The sequence below is a fragment of the Canis aureus genome, chromosome 12 (genome assembly GCF_053574225.1).
Source record: "Canis aureus isolate CA01 chromosome 12, VMU_Caureus_v.1.0, whole genome shotgun sequence".
Classification (NCBI taxonomy): Eukaryota; Metazoa; Chordata; class Mammalia; order Carnivora; family Canidae; genus Canis; species Canis aureus.
The window spans coordinates 5,018,592-5,038,096 of record NC_135622.1 but is presented as its reverse complement, the minus strand read 5'-3'; the positions used below and the strand labels follow the sequence as shown (position 1 = coordinate 5,038,096).

Sequence of the window (19,505 nt, the reverse complement as noted above, 5' to 3'; positions counted from 1 at the left end):
GTTGTGTGGTTGGCTTCCCCACACACACACACATTGATCTCATCCAGGTGTCCCCTTTGACTTCAGCATTCAGTGTTCCTGAAGGCAATTTGAGCCTCTCAGATCTCCATGACCTTGTGGGTTTTCTGTTTGATCCTTTGTGTAACTCACTTTTGGAAAGGGATGGTGGGTGGGGTGAAATCATGTTCAAGGAGTGGTTGATAATGAGGCGGGATAATACTGTATGGATAATTATTTGTGTATGTCTTCAAAAAAGTTGTACAATTGCCAGCAAAGAAGCATTTTTATTTTTTATTTTTTTTTAATTTTTTATTTATTTATGATAGTCACAGAGAGAGAGAGAGAGGCAGAGACATAGGCAGAGGGAGAAGCAGGCTCCATGCACCGGGAGCCCGACGTGGGACTCGATCCCGGGACTCCAGGATCGCGCCCTGGGCCAAAGGCAGGCGCTAAACCGCTGCGCCACCCAGGGATCCCCAAAGAAGCATTTTTAAAGCAAGCATAGAAGGGGCGCCTGGGTGACTCGGTTAAGTGTCCAACTCTTGATTTTGGCTCAGGTCATGATCTTCAGGGTTTTGAGATTGAGCCGCACATTGGGATCCACACTGGATGTAGAGCCTGCTTAAGATTCTCTGCCCACCTCCCTCAAAAAAAAAAAAAAAAAAAGATTAAAAGCACGCATAGAGTTGGCAGGGGTGGTGGTAGTAAGGGGTTCCTTCTGGTCAATTCTTTGCCCACATCTACCCATCTTGCTGTATGTTGGCAATCTGTCATACATAAGCCACACTTAACCCCTCTCTTGCCCCATCCCTTTTTCATACCCCAGTGAGGTTTAATAAATGGAATGTTGGTGTTAAAGGATAAAGAAAGAGTCACCACATCTAGAGCCCACCTGGGTCAGTGGCAGGGTAGAAGGCTTTAAATAGCAGCCTTCGTTACATGAAGCTACATGTGTGTGTCACCAGACACTTAGGAAATAGCCTAGGAACACGCCCAATATATAGGGTGTACAATTGTACTGGCTGCTTCTGGAATCTGGCTCACCCTTTTTCTTGTCCCCACTTGGAACCTTGACTTGCCCAACTGATTTCTTTCTCCATCTCCAAGGAAGCCACAGCTTTTAGACTTCTATAGTGGTCTTTCTGGGCGTGTTGAAAATGCCTAATTTCATCCCCCTAAATTGTCTTATTTAAGCCAATCTTACATAAGAGGGATGAGTTACCCCTCATGTATGTAGACAGTAACAAACACCATCCAAATGGGTGTTGGGGTATTGGGGCGTTTCTCATACTTGCTTATGAGTAACTGTATAGACGAGTCCCATCCCCTGCTGTTCACAATTGCTGAGTAATAACTCATTAAGGCTTCATAGACAAAGCCACAAGAGATTCACCTGCAAGTGAGATAGCAGCTCTTAAGTAAACATCCTGTTCTCCCTTCCCCCTTGTACAAGTAAGGAGAAGCACACACTCTTTAAAGGAAAGGAGCAAAGTGCTAATTACATCTGGCTGTTAGGGGGAGAGGAAAACATTTTATGCTTAAGAGTCTGCAGGAAAGCCGGTAAGAAGCCTGGGATCTATTTAGGAATTGATACTGCAATTACTTTATGGCACTTTATCGTATACCTTTATTTCTTTTTTCTATCTCCCTTTGTTCATACTGTAACAAGAGTCAAAAGTTGAAAATACAGATGTGGGTGGAGGGACTAGTGAGCAGTGGCCAACAGAAAACACAAGTGCAGGCTGCAGGTTTCTGTTTGATTCAAAAGCGTGCTGGCTAAACCAGTCGGCCCTGGGTCTGTTGGGGTCATAGCAAATTCGATGTTCCAGCAACTTTACTTCCTCATCCCCATTCTGTCCCCTTTATTTTTGTGAATTACTCAAATCCTTTGCTGCATAATTTGTGGGAAAAAGGAGCTCAGAGAACTTGAAACATTCTACATTTTACTAGCTGTATTTTGGTTGCAGTGGGTAGAAAGAAATGAGATGCAGCATCCAGTTCCTTGTTTCTTCCCTGGCTAGGAATCCTTTACACTTAAGATCCTCTATCTTCCAGATAGCCAGTCATTGTCATGGGCACTAGAGATTAGTAAAGGATTAATCTGAAACTTTATTGGGTAATGGGCCTTAGTTGTACATTGCCTTATAGAGTTGTATCTAAGACCTTTCACATTACTTTGTGCTTGCCTTTTTATCTCAACATCAACCTAAGCTGACATCCCTGCACTGGTGCCAGACAAATAGAGTTGTCTTGGAGAAGGGAAGGTGTAGTAGAGATTCTAGGTAAGCCAAAGGCTCATCCCTGTGCCTTGGTAGGAAGCTTCACCCTCCTTTTTTATCAGCAAATGTGGCTGGACTTACTGTTTTTGGCATCTTTTGTTTGTTTGTTTGTTTGTTTGTTTTTGGCGTCTTAAAGCAAAGTTAAAAGTTTGTCCCCATCCTACATCTCATCACTAAGGAATTTGTGTGGGGGGGGGGGGTTGTTTTTTGCTTTTAAATAAATCTAACCTCTCTACACCACCTACTGCACTTTTAGCCACTTGGCTAGTTCTCTGGGCTTCAAAAGTATTTAGTGACAATGACATAAACCTTTCTTTATATATTCGACTCTTACATTTCCTTTTTTTTTTTTTTTTTTTTTTTACACTTCTGGTATCTTTTCTTGGGTGCAGGGAAATTTTGCGAAGAGCTAAGATAGACTTGGAGGTATATGCCGATGACAAGAGGAATTGGACTTTACCTTCAATGGAGAGTATTCTTACATATAGTTTAGGTATACAAAAATAATACTTGTTCAACCAAAGCTTTAGCTAATTTGTGATGCTGATTCTAAGAGTAAAGCTGAGAATTTTTAAAAATGTGACCAGTGGTCTTGGATACCCTTAACTGAGGATTGCCTTTTCTCTGGACTCTGAAATCTGCTGGCATTATTTTCTCATACTTACTTTTCCTTAACTTTGATTAGAGAAAATCTAGTTAGATGCTTTTCTTGGCTTATCTTCTTCCTGTATATTTAAGGCCTCTTTGGCCCTCCAAGTGACGTACCTTGCAGAAAAAGAGCTCTGCGATGCATTAGGACTATTCCAGTTGCTGAAAGGTGGCATGGCATAACGCAGGTTTTGGATTCAGATGGGCTAGAGCTAGGGCTAGGATTTGACTTCTCTGAGGATCATTTTCCATGTTTTAAAGGGAACATAGGAGGAGCTATTGTCAGGGTTGTTCTTGAAATCAAATATGATAGGTGTAGTACTTGGCACATAGTAGGTGTTCAGTGATATTCTGGGTGGAAGGTAAGAGCAATTTTAGGGATAGACGTTTTCCAGACAGACTAATGGGTTAAAATTCCTGAGGCTGACACATGATAGTGAGAAGTCAGAAATTGTAAAAGAACTGGTGATTAATGAATAGGCTGTAGCTAGCTTGCTATTCCTTGATGGCTGGCTGGCTTGTTGCTACAAGAAGAATAAAATAACTCCTAACATTCCTTCCTCCACTGCCACACAAGTTACATAGGTGATGATGTTAGTCATTGATTGATGGGCATCCTATGAGCCCTCAGTTCAGGACATTGCACACAGTAAGTCAGTACATGTTTGAGGGATGAGTACAGGGAGCTGCCATGATTGTGTAGCCTATTTATTCTACCATCTTTCTACTATCCTAAAAGAGGACAATGATTAAAGAATGTATGTGTCAGTAAATGTATCCTTTGGAGTTTTAGGTCAATACAGTTATTGTTACATTCTTAATTCAATAATTATTGAGAACCTATCACTTTGTTACCTGCAATATAACATTCCCATTCTTTTGGGTGCAAAGCCATCGGAAAAGTTCTGCCTGTTGTTACACTTTCTGAATGTCATTTTAAATCCTGTCTGCCTTTTTCCAACCCTCCAGACCACCCCTCCCACACACAAGTAATCTTCCTCTTCCACAGTCTTGTCTATTTCTTTTTGTATTACAGGGTGTCAGCAGATGGAACCAGATCCAGAGTGGTGCCTGTGATTCAAGTCAACTGCTGCCTTCACCAGAAAGAACCTCTGGCCTCTGGAAGCCTAGATTAAACAGCTTTCTCTGACAGCTCTTCCAACACAATCCTTGATTCTATCAGCACTGGAAACTTGAGAACCATCTCTAACCATCCCCACCCCCAGGTGAGGGGATGAAGGGGAGTTATTGAGAACATTACAGCTGCCCCCCAAGTCCATTTCCCCTCCTACTTTACCACAAATGTGACCGTGTTTCAGTTTTTACTTTGCAAAATAAATCAAACATGCCTAGTCCTCTGTGCTAGATATTGCAGGGAGTGGGAAGAGAAGAGATCAAGGAAGTGGAGAGCTAGGATGGAAATGAGAGGCAAGGTCTTGTGCAGGAAGCAGACAGCTGAGGTTCTGGGGTCAGGCATCTCTTTCTGAAGTGATGGGGAGTACATTGGAAATCAACCCTACTGTTAGAGAAAGCATGGTGTGATAGAAGGGTGTACGAATTGGATTCAAAATCTTGAACCAGCACTTACTCTTTGACCTTAAGTCACTTATCTTCTCTGACCTTAAAGTCTCCCATCTGTAAGATTAAGAGGTCTTTAAGGTCCCTCATAAACACTAGGACTGTGAAGAGATTCCAACAAGTGCCCCCCGCAGATTCTCTGCCCCAGCCCCAAAGTCGTTGAATTCATTTATTCTAATTGCTTGTCACCATTGTGGCGAGGCACGGTTTCCATAAAGTTAACCTCAGCAGTTGGAAGTTTTATTATTATTCCCATTTTATAGATGAGGAAATTGAAGCTTAGAATAAATTAAACAATCCACCCAAAATTCCACAGTGAATGGCAGACAGATCTAAGATTTACAGTGTCAGGTTCCAAGGACTATGCTCTTACCTCTTTTCTACCTGCCAGTAAAGACTATGTAAAAACCTATGGTTAAAAGGAAATGACTAGCTCCTCTTTCCCGTCCGTTTTTCTCCCACTGTCATTTCTCAGGCGTTTTCCTGCCCCTGTCCTCAAAGTTGCAGAATACGTTATTGCTACTTTGGGCTGGGATTTCAGGTTTCGGGATTGCGGGTGTGTGTAACAGTTTAGGTCTTCCGCTCACCCGGAACCACCCGCACCGCGGCTCGCGCTGTGTGGGGCGTACCTCGGCGGATTTCCTGAAGGCGGGCCCAGACTAGAGTGGCAGCCTCAGGAGCCCATAGGCATGGGCGGTGTTGGGCCAGCAGCCAATGAGGAATCCGGTGAAGGAGAAACGGCGACAATTTGTTTAAGGATGTAGGCACCGGTCTGAAGGAACATGGGGTTGTATCGCAGGTGGCGGCAGCTCCGGCTCCCGGTCTTGCAGATCTGCGGGCTACGCACGGTGCGTGAGGTACCCAAAAGTTACGAACCGCTCGAATCCAGCCCAGCTGGAGATGTAGGCTCTCAGCCCAGCCGGACACCCCTACCCCTGGACGGGCTTCCCAAGTCCTTAGGTGCAGCCATCTTTTCCCTAGGGTCAACGGGTGGAGGAACAAGGGCTCCCAGCCCTGTGTCACCCAGTCCTTTCAGACGAGGGATCGGGACCAAGACCACTTCCATGCCCTCATCTCCCACCAGCCCCAAGCCCAAAAAGGAATGATGGACCCTGTTACCTCCTAGCATCTTTCCCTCCAGGCATCGGTGCCGAACCCTCCACATTGGTTGGCAGAGCGGCTTGGCCTTTTTGAGGAGCTATGGACTGCTCAGGTGAAGAGGTTAGCGAGCAGGACACAGAAAGAACGGCAGACTATTAAGATAACTCTCCCTGGAGGCCAAAAGGTGGACGCTGTGGCATGGAACACGACTCCTTACCAACTAGCCCAGCAGATGAGGTACCAGACCCACCAGGAGTATCCTGTCTCTGTACTTCGCAGGACTTGAGTGGGGAATGAAAATTCTGTTTGTTTCTCTTCCATTCTTCTCAAGATCGCCTTTTCCTGAGTTTTCATTTTTATCTGCATTAGTTTCAGAGTGCCTACCCTTCATTTATTATCCATCAGGAAACGCAATTATAGATTTTGTTGCTCTGGTTACACCTTTCCCCATTTGCAAATTTGGAGTTGTTGAGAGATTAGTCCCTCTCTTCCCCTGTGGATTGTAACCATGTCTTTTTCTTTATCCTCACCCCTCCCTTCCACCAAGTTCAACAGTGGCAGATACTGTAGTGGCTGCTCAGGTGAATGGAGAGCTTTATGATCTGGAGCGACCCTTGGAGACAGATTCTGACCTCAAATTTCTGACATTTAGTTCTGCAGAGGGCAAAGCAGTAAGTTTCTTTGTTTTTGGGAATGCCATAACAACCAAACTAAGGGATATGTGTATATTTTAAAGATCTTATTTATTTGACAGCATGCACAAGCAGGGAGAGTGGCAGGCAGAGGGAGAGGGAGAAGCAGGCTCCCTGCTGAGCAGGAAGCCTGATGTAGGACTTGATCCCAGGACCCTGGGATCATGACCTTAGCCGAAGGCAGATGATTAACTGAGCTGCTCAAGCGCCCCAATATGTATTTTTTAATTTAAAGGTTTACTTATTTTAAAAAGAGAAAGAGATGTGGGGAGGTACAGAGGGGCAGAGGGAGAAAGAGAGAATCCCAAGCAGTCTCTGCGCAGAGCACAGAGTCTGACACAGGGCTCCATTTCAGGACCCTGAGATCACAACCTGAGCCCAAACCATGAATAGGACACTTAACAAACTGCATCACTCAGGAGTACCTAAACTAAGTGATATTTAAGTAGACATATTTCTAGTATTTCTTTTGCCTCAGTTTCTCCATTTGCAATTAGGAGGGAGACATACCACAGATAGCTTGTCTTGACTAGCCCTGCCTAAGCTAGAAACTTATGAGGGACGCCTGGGTGGCTCAGTCAGTTAAGTGTCTGCCTTCAGCTCAAGTCATGATCCCGGGGTCCTGGGATTGAGGACTCAAGTCAGGCTCCATGCTCAGCAGGGAGCCTACTCTCCCCTTCCCCACTCTGCCTGCTTCTGCTCACGCTCTCTCTCTGTCAAATAAAAACGTAAAATCTTAAAAAACAGCTTATGATGAAAGTTTTCAGACTGGGTCTATTAAGTAGACATCATTTGTGCTAGTAGAGAGGAGGGATCATAAGCTGAAAATAGAAGGATATAATGCCAGTTCAGTCCATTTGATTTTATAGACATAAACATTATAAGTTATCTGTAGCATATATTTTTTAATTCTAACTTGGCTTCCACCGCTGACCTCCTTCCCACTTTGTCTTCTTCAGGTCAGCTTAGGTAATATGGACCTCATCTATTAGGATCCAGAAAAATGGAATTTTGTCACCTACAAGTGGTGACAAACCATAGAAAAGGGGTTGCATCACACCTGATTCCTGGGATAGAAAAAAATAGAACTCAAAGACCAAACAGAGCCCTATCTTAAGAAGGTAGTTTACTCTGAAGCCCTAAAGGGGGTTGTTATAGGACCAACAAAAGAAGATTCGGCTTGTGCTTTTGAGCTCCAGGACTGGGAAGCACCAAGGAGTGGCGCTGGGGGTTTTCTGTAGAAGAGCCATACTGATTTCACACCAGCTTCTCTGAGGGCTTGAGGGAGGAGGGTATGAATTCCTTACTTGTGAACCCAGGTGTTCTGGCACTCCAGCACCCACGTCCTTGGGGCAGCAGCTGAACAACTCCTTGGTGCTGTCCTCTGCCGAGGTCCAAGTACAGAATGTGGCTTCTACCATGATTTCTTCCTGGGAAAGGAGCGGTGAGTAGTGCAAGAAAAGAGAATGATTCTGGGGTGGTTTCTTTTTTAGATATTTAACTGTGTTTTATTTAATTTTTCAACTTTTTAGAGTATAATTCATAAAGTAATATATTTAAAGTGTATAGTGCTCACTTTGATAGCACCTATACTAGAGTGTGCAATGTGAGGGGAACCTGGCTGGCTCAGTCAGAAGAGCATGTAACTTCATTTTGGGGTTGTGAGTTCAAGCCCCATGTTGGGTGTAGAAATGACATAAACAAACAAACAAACAAAATTTTAAATATAAAAAAGTGTACAACCTGATAATTTGATGTTTGTATACATTGTGAAAGGATTCTCACAATTGGGTTGATTAAGTGTGTGTATGTATAAATGCTTAAGGTTTACTCTTATAAATTTTAATATATAAACAAAACAGAATTATCAGTTATAGTCACCATACTATACATTAACTCCTCAAACCTGATTCATTTTATAACTGAGTGTGTACCCTTTCACAGGGGTGGTTTCTGCCCCCTTTTTCTGGGGTGTCAGGCATGTTCAGTTTGGAGGAGAACGTTTGGGGAAAGGCTTCTAAAGGCCTCAGCTGTGACATTGGTGCCATTTTCTCCACTGGTCTGTGCCTTTCTTTTCCTGTCTAGCTCTGCTTGAAATTCTCTAGTCTTTATGAATTCTTTAATTTTACTTCATCCTTCATTACTGTGGCTCCATTTTTGTCCATTCATATTGCCTGCGTCCAGCTTTTAATTTCATACATAGAGCTTTTGCTCCTGCTGGAAAATTTATACCTGATTTCCTAATTATGTTTTCTCTCAGTTTGTCTCTCTTTGCCAATAATTCTGAATGTCTCTGGAGAGCAGGATTTCACCTCCGATCAGCAGGTTTGGCACCAGGTGATGCTTTTCAGCAGATGCAGGCCAACCAACTATCTTCTTTTCAGGACAGTCCGGGGCTCAGAGCTGCCTGCTCTGGAGCAGATTTGCCAAGAACTTGTAGCTGCTGCTCACCCCTTCCGGAGGTTAGAGGTGTCCCAGGATCAGCTTCGCCAGCTATTCAAGGTAGGGTGGAGGGGCACACATTTAGGAGGAAGATCCAGAAGCATGAGGGAAGGGGTAGCTCTCTTCCAGGACATCTTTATGGGAATAAAGACTTATTCTCACTCTCTTTCCAGGATAACCCCTTTAAGCTTCGCCTGATTGAAGAGAAAGTGACAGGTCCCACAGCAACAGTATATGGGTGAGAGTTGTCAAAATGGACAGAAAGAGGGAGAGGCGGGATGCACCAAAGAAGCCCAGAGATGGGATGAGGGAAAGAAGGTAGAAAGTAATCTGTTCCTCCAGAAAAGGAATAGGAACAAGAAATAATTTTATCTCCCATTGTTCTTGCTCCCTCTGTAGAATAGTTCTTTACTTTCTTTCCTGTCTACTAAAAGCCGTGAGAGGGAGAAGACTAGAAGCTCAAGAATTTGAGAACCACTAAGTGGCCTCTTCTTTCTCCCAGGTGTGGCATGCTGGTTGATCTTTGCCGGGGCCCCCACCTTCGGCATACTGGACAGATTGGAGGACTGAAGCTGCTAACGGTCAGTTGTGAGGGCAGGGTTAGGTTGAGACTCCTGTGTTCACTGGGATAAGCTGAGGAATAGGGAAGATGATCTCTTAGCCCCTCTTTCCTCTTATAGCTGAATGAGGAATCCAGAAGGAGAAAGATTTTTCATTCGTACCTTCTGCAAACTCCCAGTCTGAAGGCAGATGCTGGGCACCCTGCTGGGGCCCAGAAGCCAATTCACATTCTGTAGTTGGACCTCGGTGGTAGGGAGATAGAGAGGGAATATGTGAACAAGTTGGACAAGGTCACGTAGGGGAGGCTTCTGTGGAGAGAGGGTATATACAACACCATTTGAAAGGTGCAGGGAGTATACCGTAAGTCAAAGGCATGCTTTTTATGAAAATACTGTTCCTGGGTCAGGCAAGTTATTTATTAGGTGGAATGGGAGTTGGGAGCAAGGGGAGAGGCAGGTATATACAGCCAAAAGCCCTGGACTGAAAACCTAGCCATCTGTGCTTAGTCCTAGCTCTCCCACCAGTGAAGTATATGGCCTTGGGTGAATCTCCTTACTCATTTTCCCCATCTCAAAATAAGGTTATTGTTATTCTTTTCCTGCCAATAAATCCACATCACTGAGACAGAGTCAGCTAACACAGGAGAAAGTGTGAGGAAAAACTAAAAGTGCTATAAAACACAGGCAATTTCTTATTAAATTGTTCAAGAAAAGAGCAAGCAGAGGCATTTGAATTTCATGTGGCTAAGAAGAGTAGGACATAGTGTGGGAGATTGATAAGTGGATGGATAGATGGACATTTGACCAGAGCTTAGAGTTACTCCCATGAGCAGTCACTGATTAGAAGTTGGGGGATGGGGGAGCATCTCTAAGGCTATAAACATGGCAGGGAGTCTGGGGGGATAGTAGTCTGGTGAAGGCAATGGGAAACGGAGTGAACACTGAGACGGGACAATTGTGCTTAAGCTCAGTATCAGATTAGCATCATTGAAGGAGAGCTTAGGTGCCTGTAGTCCCACCCCCCCACCATCTTCCCTTTGACTCTCTGTGTCCTCTCATAGAACTCCTCATCCCTGTGGAGGTCTTCGGGTACTCCAGAGACACTGCAACGAGTGTCAGGGATCTCCTTTCCCACAGTAGAGGAGCTGAGGGCCTGGGAAGAATGGAAGGGGGAAGCGGAGTTACGGGACCACCGACGCATTGGGAAGGTACAGAGATTGGGAGAAGGGGAGTTGGTGTGAGGGAATCTGATGGCAAAGTTGGGAGCAGATTCCAAATCCAAGAGATTGAGCAGCTCCATCAGTTTCTTCTGGATTCCAAAGTCCTCACTTTCTCCCTTGAGTGACACCGCCATTCCTGCGCACAGGCACAGGAGCTCTTCTTCTTTCATGAACTGAGCCCCGGGAGCTGCTTCTTCCTGCCTCGAGGGACAAGGGTGTATAATGCACTGGTGGCTTTTATCAGGGTAAGGGGGACCCACGTGGAGAAGAAGGAAGTCCAGGGAGGAAATTGGGGCCCAGAAGAGGCAAGTGTTAAAAGAGCGAGATTAAACATAAACATTGTAAAGTGCAGGTGACCTTTAACAAGGTCCTAGGAATGTGTGGTCCACAGGATGGGAGTGCAGAAAGAGAATATGGTACTTAACAGATTGTGGCTAAGATCTCAGGAGAATCATATCCCTGCCACCCTGCCTCCTCCCCCAGTCACTCTGACCTGTGTCTATATCCTCCTCTGCAGGCCGAGTACACCCGTCGTGGTTTCTCAGAAGTGAAAACCCCCACACTGTTTTCGGCGAAACTCTGGGAACTGTCAGGACACTGGGAACATTATCAGGAAGATATGTTTGTCCTGCAGCCCCCAGGCTCTGACAGGCTTGCCAGCTCCCTGAGTGTCTGCTCTACCAGCCATTCCACAGACACGCTTGCCCTCAAGCCCATGAACTGCCCTGCACATTGGTGAGATAGGAGTCAGGAGGTCTAGGTCCTCCCAGGGCTGGGATAGGCAACCAAGTTGTCAAATATGAAGTAAGAGGAAGCACCTTGGCAGAGCCCTGGGACACCTGATTTGTGTTCTGAATCTGCCCTTCAGCTAACCATGTGGAGTTGGGAAAACCATCTTACCTCCCTAAGTCTTAGTCCCTTTGTGTAACATCTGGAGTTTGGAACTGCTGTCCGAAGTTCCTCTTTCACCTCAGTCGCTGTAACAGAATAGCAGCACAGTAAATGAGGTCTGCTACTGTTGTTTCTAAGAAATGAACTTTCAAACAGGTCAGGTTCAAACTGTGCTGAGTGGGGTGGACAGGACTCAGTGGGAGGGCATGCCAAGGCTGGAGAGGTTGTTCAATAAGGGGCAGAGAGAGGAAGCAAGCACATTACATAGAGGGACGGTCTGCAGGGGCTACTTTTTCCTGTGGCCCTGACCCTCCCATACCCCATCTTTAGCCTGATGTTCGCTCACCGGCCCAGATCCTGGCGAGAGCTGCCTCTGCGACTGGCAGACTTTGGGGTCCTGCACCGGGCCGAGGCCTCTGGTAGTCTGGGGGGACTGACCCGGCTGCGGTGCTTCCAGCAGGATGATGCTCACATCTTCTGTGCACCAGATCAGGTGACCTTTCCCCAGCTCCACCAGAGCAGTTCTAAGCCACTTTCTGTGTTCCGTATGAACTGCCAACATTCCCAACTGCCAGTCGCCCTCTTCATATACTACAACTTGGTTACATGGGAGCCCTAACCATTCTCTATGTTTTTGCCTTGTGTTTCCTCCCCCAAACTCCCATCATTCCCGCACTTGGTAGTGTACAGCTCACCCACTGTTTTTTCTGCCTCCAGCTTGAAGAAGAGATCCAAGGCTGTCTTGATTTCCTGCGTTCTGTCTATGCTGTCCTTGGCTTCTCCTTCCGCCTGGCACTATCCACCCGGCCGTCTGGCTTCCTGGGAGAGTCTTGCCTTTGGGACCAGGCTGAGCAGGTAAGCAGGTGAAGAGGCAGATAAACCACTCTATCATAGGGGTGGGGGAGATAGGAATCAGGGTCCTCCTTAGGGGCATATGCTAAGCAGGTCATTTGTTGGGGACTGGAAGGCTCTATTGCTCATAAACTCTAAGATGACACATTCCTCTCTTATCTCATTCCCTCTGAAAGGTCCTTCAACGGGCCCTGGAAGAATTTGGAGAACCCTGGGACCTCAAACCTGGAGATGGTGCATTTTATGGGCCTAAGGTATGTAGGGGACCCTGCTAAGAGTTTTATTTATTCATCTCTTGTTTTGTTTTATTACATATTTAATAGGCACAAAGGAGTATTTTTAAACTTGTCTAGGATATAAAGAAGAGCAGTATGTCTCCTGCCCACGTGGAGCTTATGATCATGTGAAGGGTGTGGGAGGTAAATAGGCATTTTGGGGCCACCGAATCCACACTGTATAGGTATCAAGGAAGCATGTCACTCAGGAGGGTCAGGAAAGGCTTCTTGCGGGATAATAACCTGGAAGGTCATTATTGGCCAGGTACGGGAAATTCCAGAGCAGGCTGAGGGCAGGGTAAAAACTTGCAGGGCAAGCTGGAAGAAGTTAGGGGGAAAAAGGACTGGAAAGTGTCTGCTGGGTTCAGTGAAAAGGCTGTTAGATGTTGAAGGACCATTTTTGGTAAAGTAGGCTGGAGTTGGGAGTCAGAGGTGAAAAATGAACTTAACTCTTTTGAGAATTTTGGCTCTTGAAAAAGCAAAGGAGAGTAGCCAAAGGGGCCTGGGTAGTCAAAAGAGATTTTGATAAAGGGAGAAATTTGAGAATGTTTAAGTGTTCTGATGAAAGAGAATCTGTTTGGGTCTAAGAGAAGTAGAAGTTGTAGAGGGGTTTCAGTAGAGGGAATTTCCTGGTGAGGCTTGAGGAGTAGGATTGAGAGCCTTCAAGAGACCACCTTTGCCATTGTTCCGGAGGCAGGAAGAAAGGTGGGGGTACATGCAAGGAAGTCTAGGTGTGGTGACAGGAAATGGAGACATTTTTCCATCTCGTGACATCATTATCTGATTTCACTGTGAGATAGGAGACAGGATCATTTGCTGAGATGGGAGTAGGGCAGAGGGGGAGTTGGCAGTGAGGGCAGTGACAATAGGAAGAAGAGAAAGCTTGAAAATCCTTGAGAACAGGACACAAAACTGACTTGGGCAGCAGAGGATTGCTAACAATAGCGAGGGCCCAGTTGAGGTTCAAAACAGGGACTAGCATGGTGGCAGCAGTCCCCATTTATGCATTTGTGTGGTATAGGACATGTTGGGCAGCTCTGAGGGGTTCTGTTGCAGGGCCAAGGAGGTGGGAGGCAAGAGTGCCACCAGGTTGGGGTATTGCCATGGAGATGTGACAGGAGAACAATGGTAGAAGGGAACCAGGTTCCATCTGCATGCGGAAAGAAAGGTGGGTAGGGGCTGTGAATGGGAAGGAAAAAGAGGAGTTAAGGAACCTAGAAATTGAAGAGCCATTGGTAGGAATAATTGTCAGAGCCAAAAGACCAAAAGATAGTAATCAGAGCAGGGTGTGTGATGCACTATTGCAGAGGTGCAGCCATTCTGAGCAATGACAAGATGAAGGCTGTATCCATGCATGAGTGCACATGAAGATCTTTGAGATGACAAGCTTAAGGAATTCAGAGGCCAGGGTGTGGGTGGGTCATTCATGTCGGTGTTCATGTCCCTTAAAGTTCTGCCATTACTGAGTAGAAAGAGCCACCGCTGGAGTGCCCAATGAGTGAATTAGAGTATATTATAGCTGTGTGATAAGTCTCCCTAAACAGCCTGGGATGTGGGTAGGTAGAGGGTGGGTGGTACATTCAGTAGAGGGTATATGCTGCTTCTGGTTGCTCTTCTGCCCTCCCGTCTGTCTCTTCCAGATTGATGTGCACCTCCATGATGCCCTGGGCCGGCCTCATCAGTGTGGCACAATCCAGCTTGACTTCCAGCTGCCTTTGAGATTTGACCTCCAGTACAAGGGGTACAGAACCTTGCCCCATCTCCTTTTCCCTTGGCTGCCAACAGAATAGGTGGAAATCAACTTTCCCCAAAAATGAAACCCCAATCCTCTACACCTTTGCTGGAGCTGAATATTTCTTGGAAACCTGAATATTTCTTGGAAACCTTTTGGGTGCACATTTTATGCACTTTCTTTATTCCATTCATCTCCCTTTTTCCCTCCAAGGCAGGCGGGAGTCCTGGAGCGTCCAGTCCTCATTCACCGAGCAGTGCTAGGTTCTGTGGAAAGGATGTTGGGAGTGCTGGCGGAAAGCTATGGGGGAAAATGGTGAGACCGCTGGCCCCAGATTTCTGTTAGTGCATGCTCCAGATCCTGGTCTCCTCAGACTCCCTCTTCCATTTTCCTCTCAAGTCGACTCTGTAGCCACACTCATGGTCAAAGCCAGAGTAAATAGTTTGCCTTCCTCTTGTCTCCACCAGGCCATTGTGGCTGTCGCCGTTCCAGGTAGTGGTCATCCCCGTGGGAGCTGAGCAAGAGGAATATGCCAGGGAGGTGAGGGGAAGCAGGGCTGTGTGCACAGGCGCTGAAGCAGGACTAGCTGTAGTCCAGGGCTGAGCAATGGGTAGGCCGGGGTGGGCTATTCACACAGACTAGCACTTGGAGCCCAAGGCTGGGCTCAAATGGTTGCCAGCCTTTATGCTAGAAATTCCACATCGAGAGATGCCTGTGGAGATGCGTGAAAATTAAACAAATTAACAAATGTTAAACTCTGACAGCAGAGTACTTGGCACAAAAGGGGCTTAGAGAAATGTTGGTTTTGTGTTTGCTTTCTAGAGAGAAGTAAGAATATGGATGGTACCAGAGTCAAGTAGCTGGTTGGGTGGCTCTGTGGCTACAGCAGGCAGAATTGGGGAATTGGTGACAAGCTTGCCTCCAGAAGGAGGCAGACCAAACTACAGGGCTAGGGAGGGGCCTTGGTGTAGAGATGAACAAGGAGTGGTTGTCCACAGGAAATGAGAGGCTTAAGGCAGAGGACGGAGGAACAGATCCAGTGCATGGAGAAGATTGGTTTTAGACTATTCTAGCTCCTCAGCTTTCAGTTCCTGTCATCAAACCTCTGCCTCTCTGCCCCAGGCACAGCAGAGGCTACAGGCTGCAGGACTGGTTTGTGACCTGGACGCCGACTCAGGACTGACCCTCAGCCGGCGAGTCCGCCGGGCTCAGCTCGCCCACTACAACTTTCAGTTCGGTAAGAAACCAACAGCACATGCACTCGGAGCCCTGCACTCTCCCACTGGCCTCCTGCACTGCTCTTTCCTATTAAATTTGGTCATCTGCATATTTGGGTTAATTACTGAGCTGGATTCAGGACACCTGAGCCATTTGGACCCTAGGGTCCTTCACCCCCCTGGCAACCAGTTCTCATCCTCAGAAGAATTTTTCTTTTTTCCTACTACTGATTTATTCTTTGCATTTGTGCCAAGTCATAGAGAATTATGTCACAGGCACGAAAAGCACTTTTTTACTAACACGTAGTATAGAATATTCTCAGCAGAACAAAAAATATATATAAAATCACAGACATTTGAGAAAACATTTGATGAGATTTAGGTTATTACAACATATGGTAAATAGTGAGCACCTTCAAGACTAAGGCTAGGGTTTTTATGTAGCCAGCCAGTATTTGAATTTTACCTGCTGGGCCCATATTTTCAGACATCTCCACTAAAGTGCCCCCCCCCTTTTTTTTTAAGATCTTTTTTTTATTAATTTATTCATGAGAGACACAGAAAGAGAGGCAGAGACACAGGCAGAGGGAGAAGTAGGCTCCATGCAGGGAGCCTGATGTGGGACTCGATCCCGAGTCTCCAGGATCACGCCCCAGGCTGCAGGCGGCGCTAAACCGCTGCGCCACTGGGACTGCCCTAAAGTGCCCCTTAATCTTGAGCTGGGATAGTGTGAACCACATTGGCTCTGGGGATATTGCCCAAAGCTATCAGCATTTTGCTGCAAAAATAGCATTTCTTTTTAGACTCACGTTTTATCCTTTTAATTTTTGTATATTTTGCTGGTTATTCTTAATTATATACATAGTAACTTTAACATTAATCTTATTTTTTTTTAAGATTTTATTTATTCCTGAGAGATAGAGAGAGGCAGAGACACAGGCAGAGGGGGAAGCAGGCTCCATGCAGGGAGCCCGATGTGGGACTCCATCCCATCCCGTGTCTCCAGGACCACGCCCTTGGCTGAAGTCGGTGCTAAACCGCTGAGCCACTGGGGCTGCCCCCATTAATCTATTTTTTTAATTAAATTTAAAAAATTTTAATTGTAGTATAGTTGACACACAATGTTACGTTAATTTCAGGTTTGCAGCATAATGATTTGATGCGTCTATACATTACTAGGTGCTCATCACAATAAATGTAGCTACCATCTATCTGCATATAATGTTATATTATTGACTATCTCTATGCTATATGTTTCATCACTGTGGTTTACTTATTTTATAATTGGAAGTTTATATCTCTATTCCCCTTCACCTATTCTGCCCATGCTCCTACCCTGCTCCCCTCTGGCAACCATCACTTTTTTGGTTCTGTATTTATGAGACTGTTTCTGTTGGGAGAGTGTGTGTATGTATTCATTTGTTTTGTGTTTTAGATTCCATGTAAAAGTGAAATCATACAGGGTACCTGGCTGTATCCATGTGTCTGTTGATGGCCACTTGGGGTTGCTTCCATATATTGGCAATATATATTTTTAAGATTTGTTTATTCATGAACCCTCCATCCTGTTTTCTGTAGTAGCTGCACCAGCATGCATTCCCACCAAGGGTCCCTTTTCTCCCCATCCTTGCCAACACGTGTTATTTCTTGTCTTCTTTATGACAGAGAGACAGAGAGAGAGAGAGGCAGCAGCGCAGGCAGGCAGAGACTCAGGCAGGCAGAGGGAGAAGCAGGCTTCCTGCAGGGAGCCCGACATGGTACTCAACATGGGACTTGATCTTGGGTCTCCAGGATCACGCCCTGGGCTGAAGGCGGCACTAAACCATTGAGCCACCCAGGCTGCCCCTCTTATCTTCTTGATACTAGCCATTCTGACTGGTGTGAGGTGATAACTCATGTGGTTTTGATTTGCACTTCTGTGATAATTAGTGTTGTTAAGCATCTTTTTAAGTGCCTGGTGGCCATCTGTATGTCATCTTTGGAAAAATGTCTATTTAGGCCCTCTGCCTATTTTCAACTATGACTGTTGGGGGTTTTTTGGTGTTGAATTGTAGGAGTTCTTTATATATATTTTTTTTTAATATTTTTTTTCAATTTTTATTTATTTATGATAGTCACAGAGAGAGAGAGAGAGAGAGAGAGAGAGAGAGAGACACAGGCCGAGGGAGAAGCAGGCTCCATGCACCGGGAGCCCGATGTGGGATTCGATCCCGGGTCTCCAGGATCGCGCCCTGGGCCAAAGGCAGGCGCCAAACCGCTGCGCCACCCAGGGATCCCTCTTTATATATTTTGAATATTAACCTCTTACCAGGTATATCATTTGCCAATATCTTCCTCCATTCAATAGGTTGCCTTTTCATTGTGTTGATAGTTTCCTTTGCTATGCAAAGCTTTTTTAGCTTGATGTGGTCTCAGTAATTTATTTTTGGTTTTATTTCTCTTGCCTGAGGAGACACATCCAGAATAAAGTTGCTAATGCCGGTGTCCAAGATATCACCACCTATGTTTTCTTCTAGGAGTTTTATGGTTTCAGGAAAACAGTTTTCTTTTTTTTTTTAAGATTTCTTTTAATTTTTTTTTTTTAATTTATGATAGTCACACAGAGAGAGAGAGAGAGAGAGGCAGAGACACAGGGAGAGGGAGAAGCAGGCTCCATGCACCGGGAGCCCGATGTGGGATTCGATCCAGGGTCTCCAGGATCGCTCCCTGGGCCAAAGGCAGGCACTAAACCGCTGCGCCACCCAGGGATCCCAGGAAAACAGTTTTCATCCTAGCTTTTGATGTCTGTTAGGTTAATTAACCAAAGGAGCATTACAGAGAAAGGGACAGGACAAATTAATAAGGTGTTAATTAGTTAGCTTTGTTTATTCTACACCCAGAGGGAGTCAACCCTAAGGAATGATGAGAAAGACCTTGAGTAAACTCAGGCCACCTTGTTCCTTTTTTTCATTTCTCCACTCAGAGCTCTGTCTTGAAGACAAGGAACAGAAACGCCTCTTACTAAGGTTACTCAGTTCTCTCGTTTTACACTCTCACTCACCCAATGGCACTTAGAGCAAGTTGCCCCATTACCCCCTGGACTTGCCTTGAGCTTTGTGCCCCTACCACCTTCCCCTCTCTCTAATGTCCAAACATACAGTTTCTGAGTCTGCTTCTTGGTCTGTTTGTCTTTCTCTGGCTTACCCCACTATCTGTACTCCCTAGGCTCCTTACTAAAAGTGCTAAGGCATGTGGAGCATGTCTGGAACATTTCCTTATTTCATCAGGATGATCGGGGAACTGGAGAGCAGGAGGCATCTAAGTATCTCCTTTTCCTGAACTATATCTGGGCTGTGCTCTCACTCTTCCTAAAGATTCAGGTCTCTTGAATGTTTGCATATTCCATGTGGATAAGTGTACCCTGACAATCCCAAACCTCCCCTCTTCCTGCAGTGGTTGGCCAGAAAGAGCAGAGTAAGAAAACAGTGAACATTCGGACTCGAGATAACCGCCAGCTCGGGGAGCGGGACTTGACTGAGGCTGTGCAACGGCTGCTGGAGCTCCAGAACACCAGGGTCTCAGATGCTGAGGAAGTGTTCTGAACTTTTGTGTATGGATGCGGCAGGAGCTGCCTGCCTCCCTCCATGCAGGAGAGCTACCTCACTGCCAGAATCTAGAGGCACCCCCCCCCCCAAACCCCCTCAGAATCATGTGGAGGCATGAGTTTGCTCTCCTGGAAAGTCATTTGATGTGGGGAATGCTGTAGCTGTTTGGATGTGGGGAGAGTGAAAGTATAAAGAATAAACTTGAAGCTCTCAGGTATGTGTCTTTATCTTCATCTCTGACTCCTAAGCAGAGGATAAAAGGGAGTTTAACTCTGCCTCTCTCTTTTGTCCCTGGGCCCTGGCGAAACAGAGAGGAGGTAGCCGTGGCCTCTCACCAGTAGGGGGCTTTTGGGGTAGCTGTCCTGTCCCCCACCCTGGACTCCTTCGTACCCTGTTTCCTCAACCCCAGTCTAGCAGGTTGTACTGCTCCACAG

The 19,505-nt window shown here is 45.9% G+C and overlaps 1 protein-coding gene and 1 long non-coding RNA gene across 5 annotated transcripts; one reads left to right on the top strand and one right to left on the bottom strand.

Moving 5' to 3' along the window:
• The first annotated feature begins 5,204 nt into the window (after positions 1-5,204).
• TARS2 (threonyl-tRNA synthetase 2, mitochondrial) lies at positions 5,205-19,288 on the top strand. Of its 3 annotated transcripts, none has more exons than XM_077842436.1 (18): positions 5,205-5,353; positions 5,647-5,843; positions 6,154-6,277; positions 7,618-7,742; positions 8,683-8,800; positions 8,914-8,978; positions 9,243-9,321; positions 10,362-10,508; positions 10,667-10,765; positions 11,038-11,255; positions 11,742-11,904; positions 12,129-12,266; positions 12,440-12,517; positions 14,179-14,279; positions 14,484-14,585; positions 14,738-14,810; positions 15,393-15,507; positions 18,920-19,288. In XM_077842436.1, exons 1-18 carry the CDS (start codon positions 5,288-5,290, stop codon positions 19,066-19,068), a joined length of 2,157 nt encoding a protein of 718 aa, XP_077698562.1. In that variant the 5' UTR covers positions 5,205-5,287; the 3' UTR covers positions 19,069-19,288. The 3 variants fall into 3 exon arrangements, 2 of the variants coding, with proteins under 2 accessions (XP_077698562.1, XP_077698561.1); XM_077842435.1 differs by having other exon boundaries at positions 5,218-5,362; XR_013348802.1 differs by lacking the exon at positions 18,920-19,288 and having other exon boundaries at positions 5,215-5,362; positions 14,488-14,585; positions 15,393-15,459.
• LOC144280414 (uncharacterized) lies at positions 7,148-11,959 on the bottom strand. 2 transcript variants are annotated; one of them, XR_013348834.1, is made up of 4 exons: positions 11,758-11,959; positions 11,421-11,497; positions 7,606-7,728; positions 7,148-7,283 (listed from the first exon to the last, which is right to left on the bottom strand). It is a non-coding gene; the product is annotated as an uncharacterized LOC144280414 (long non-coding RNA). The 2 variants fall into 2 exon arrangements; XR_013348833.1 differs by lacking the exon at positions 7,148-7,283 and having other exon boundaries at positions 7,323-7,728; positions 11,758-11,951.
• Positions 19,289-19,505: the final 217 nt, after the last annotated feature.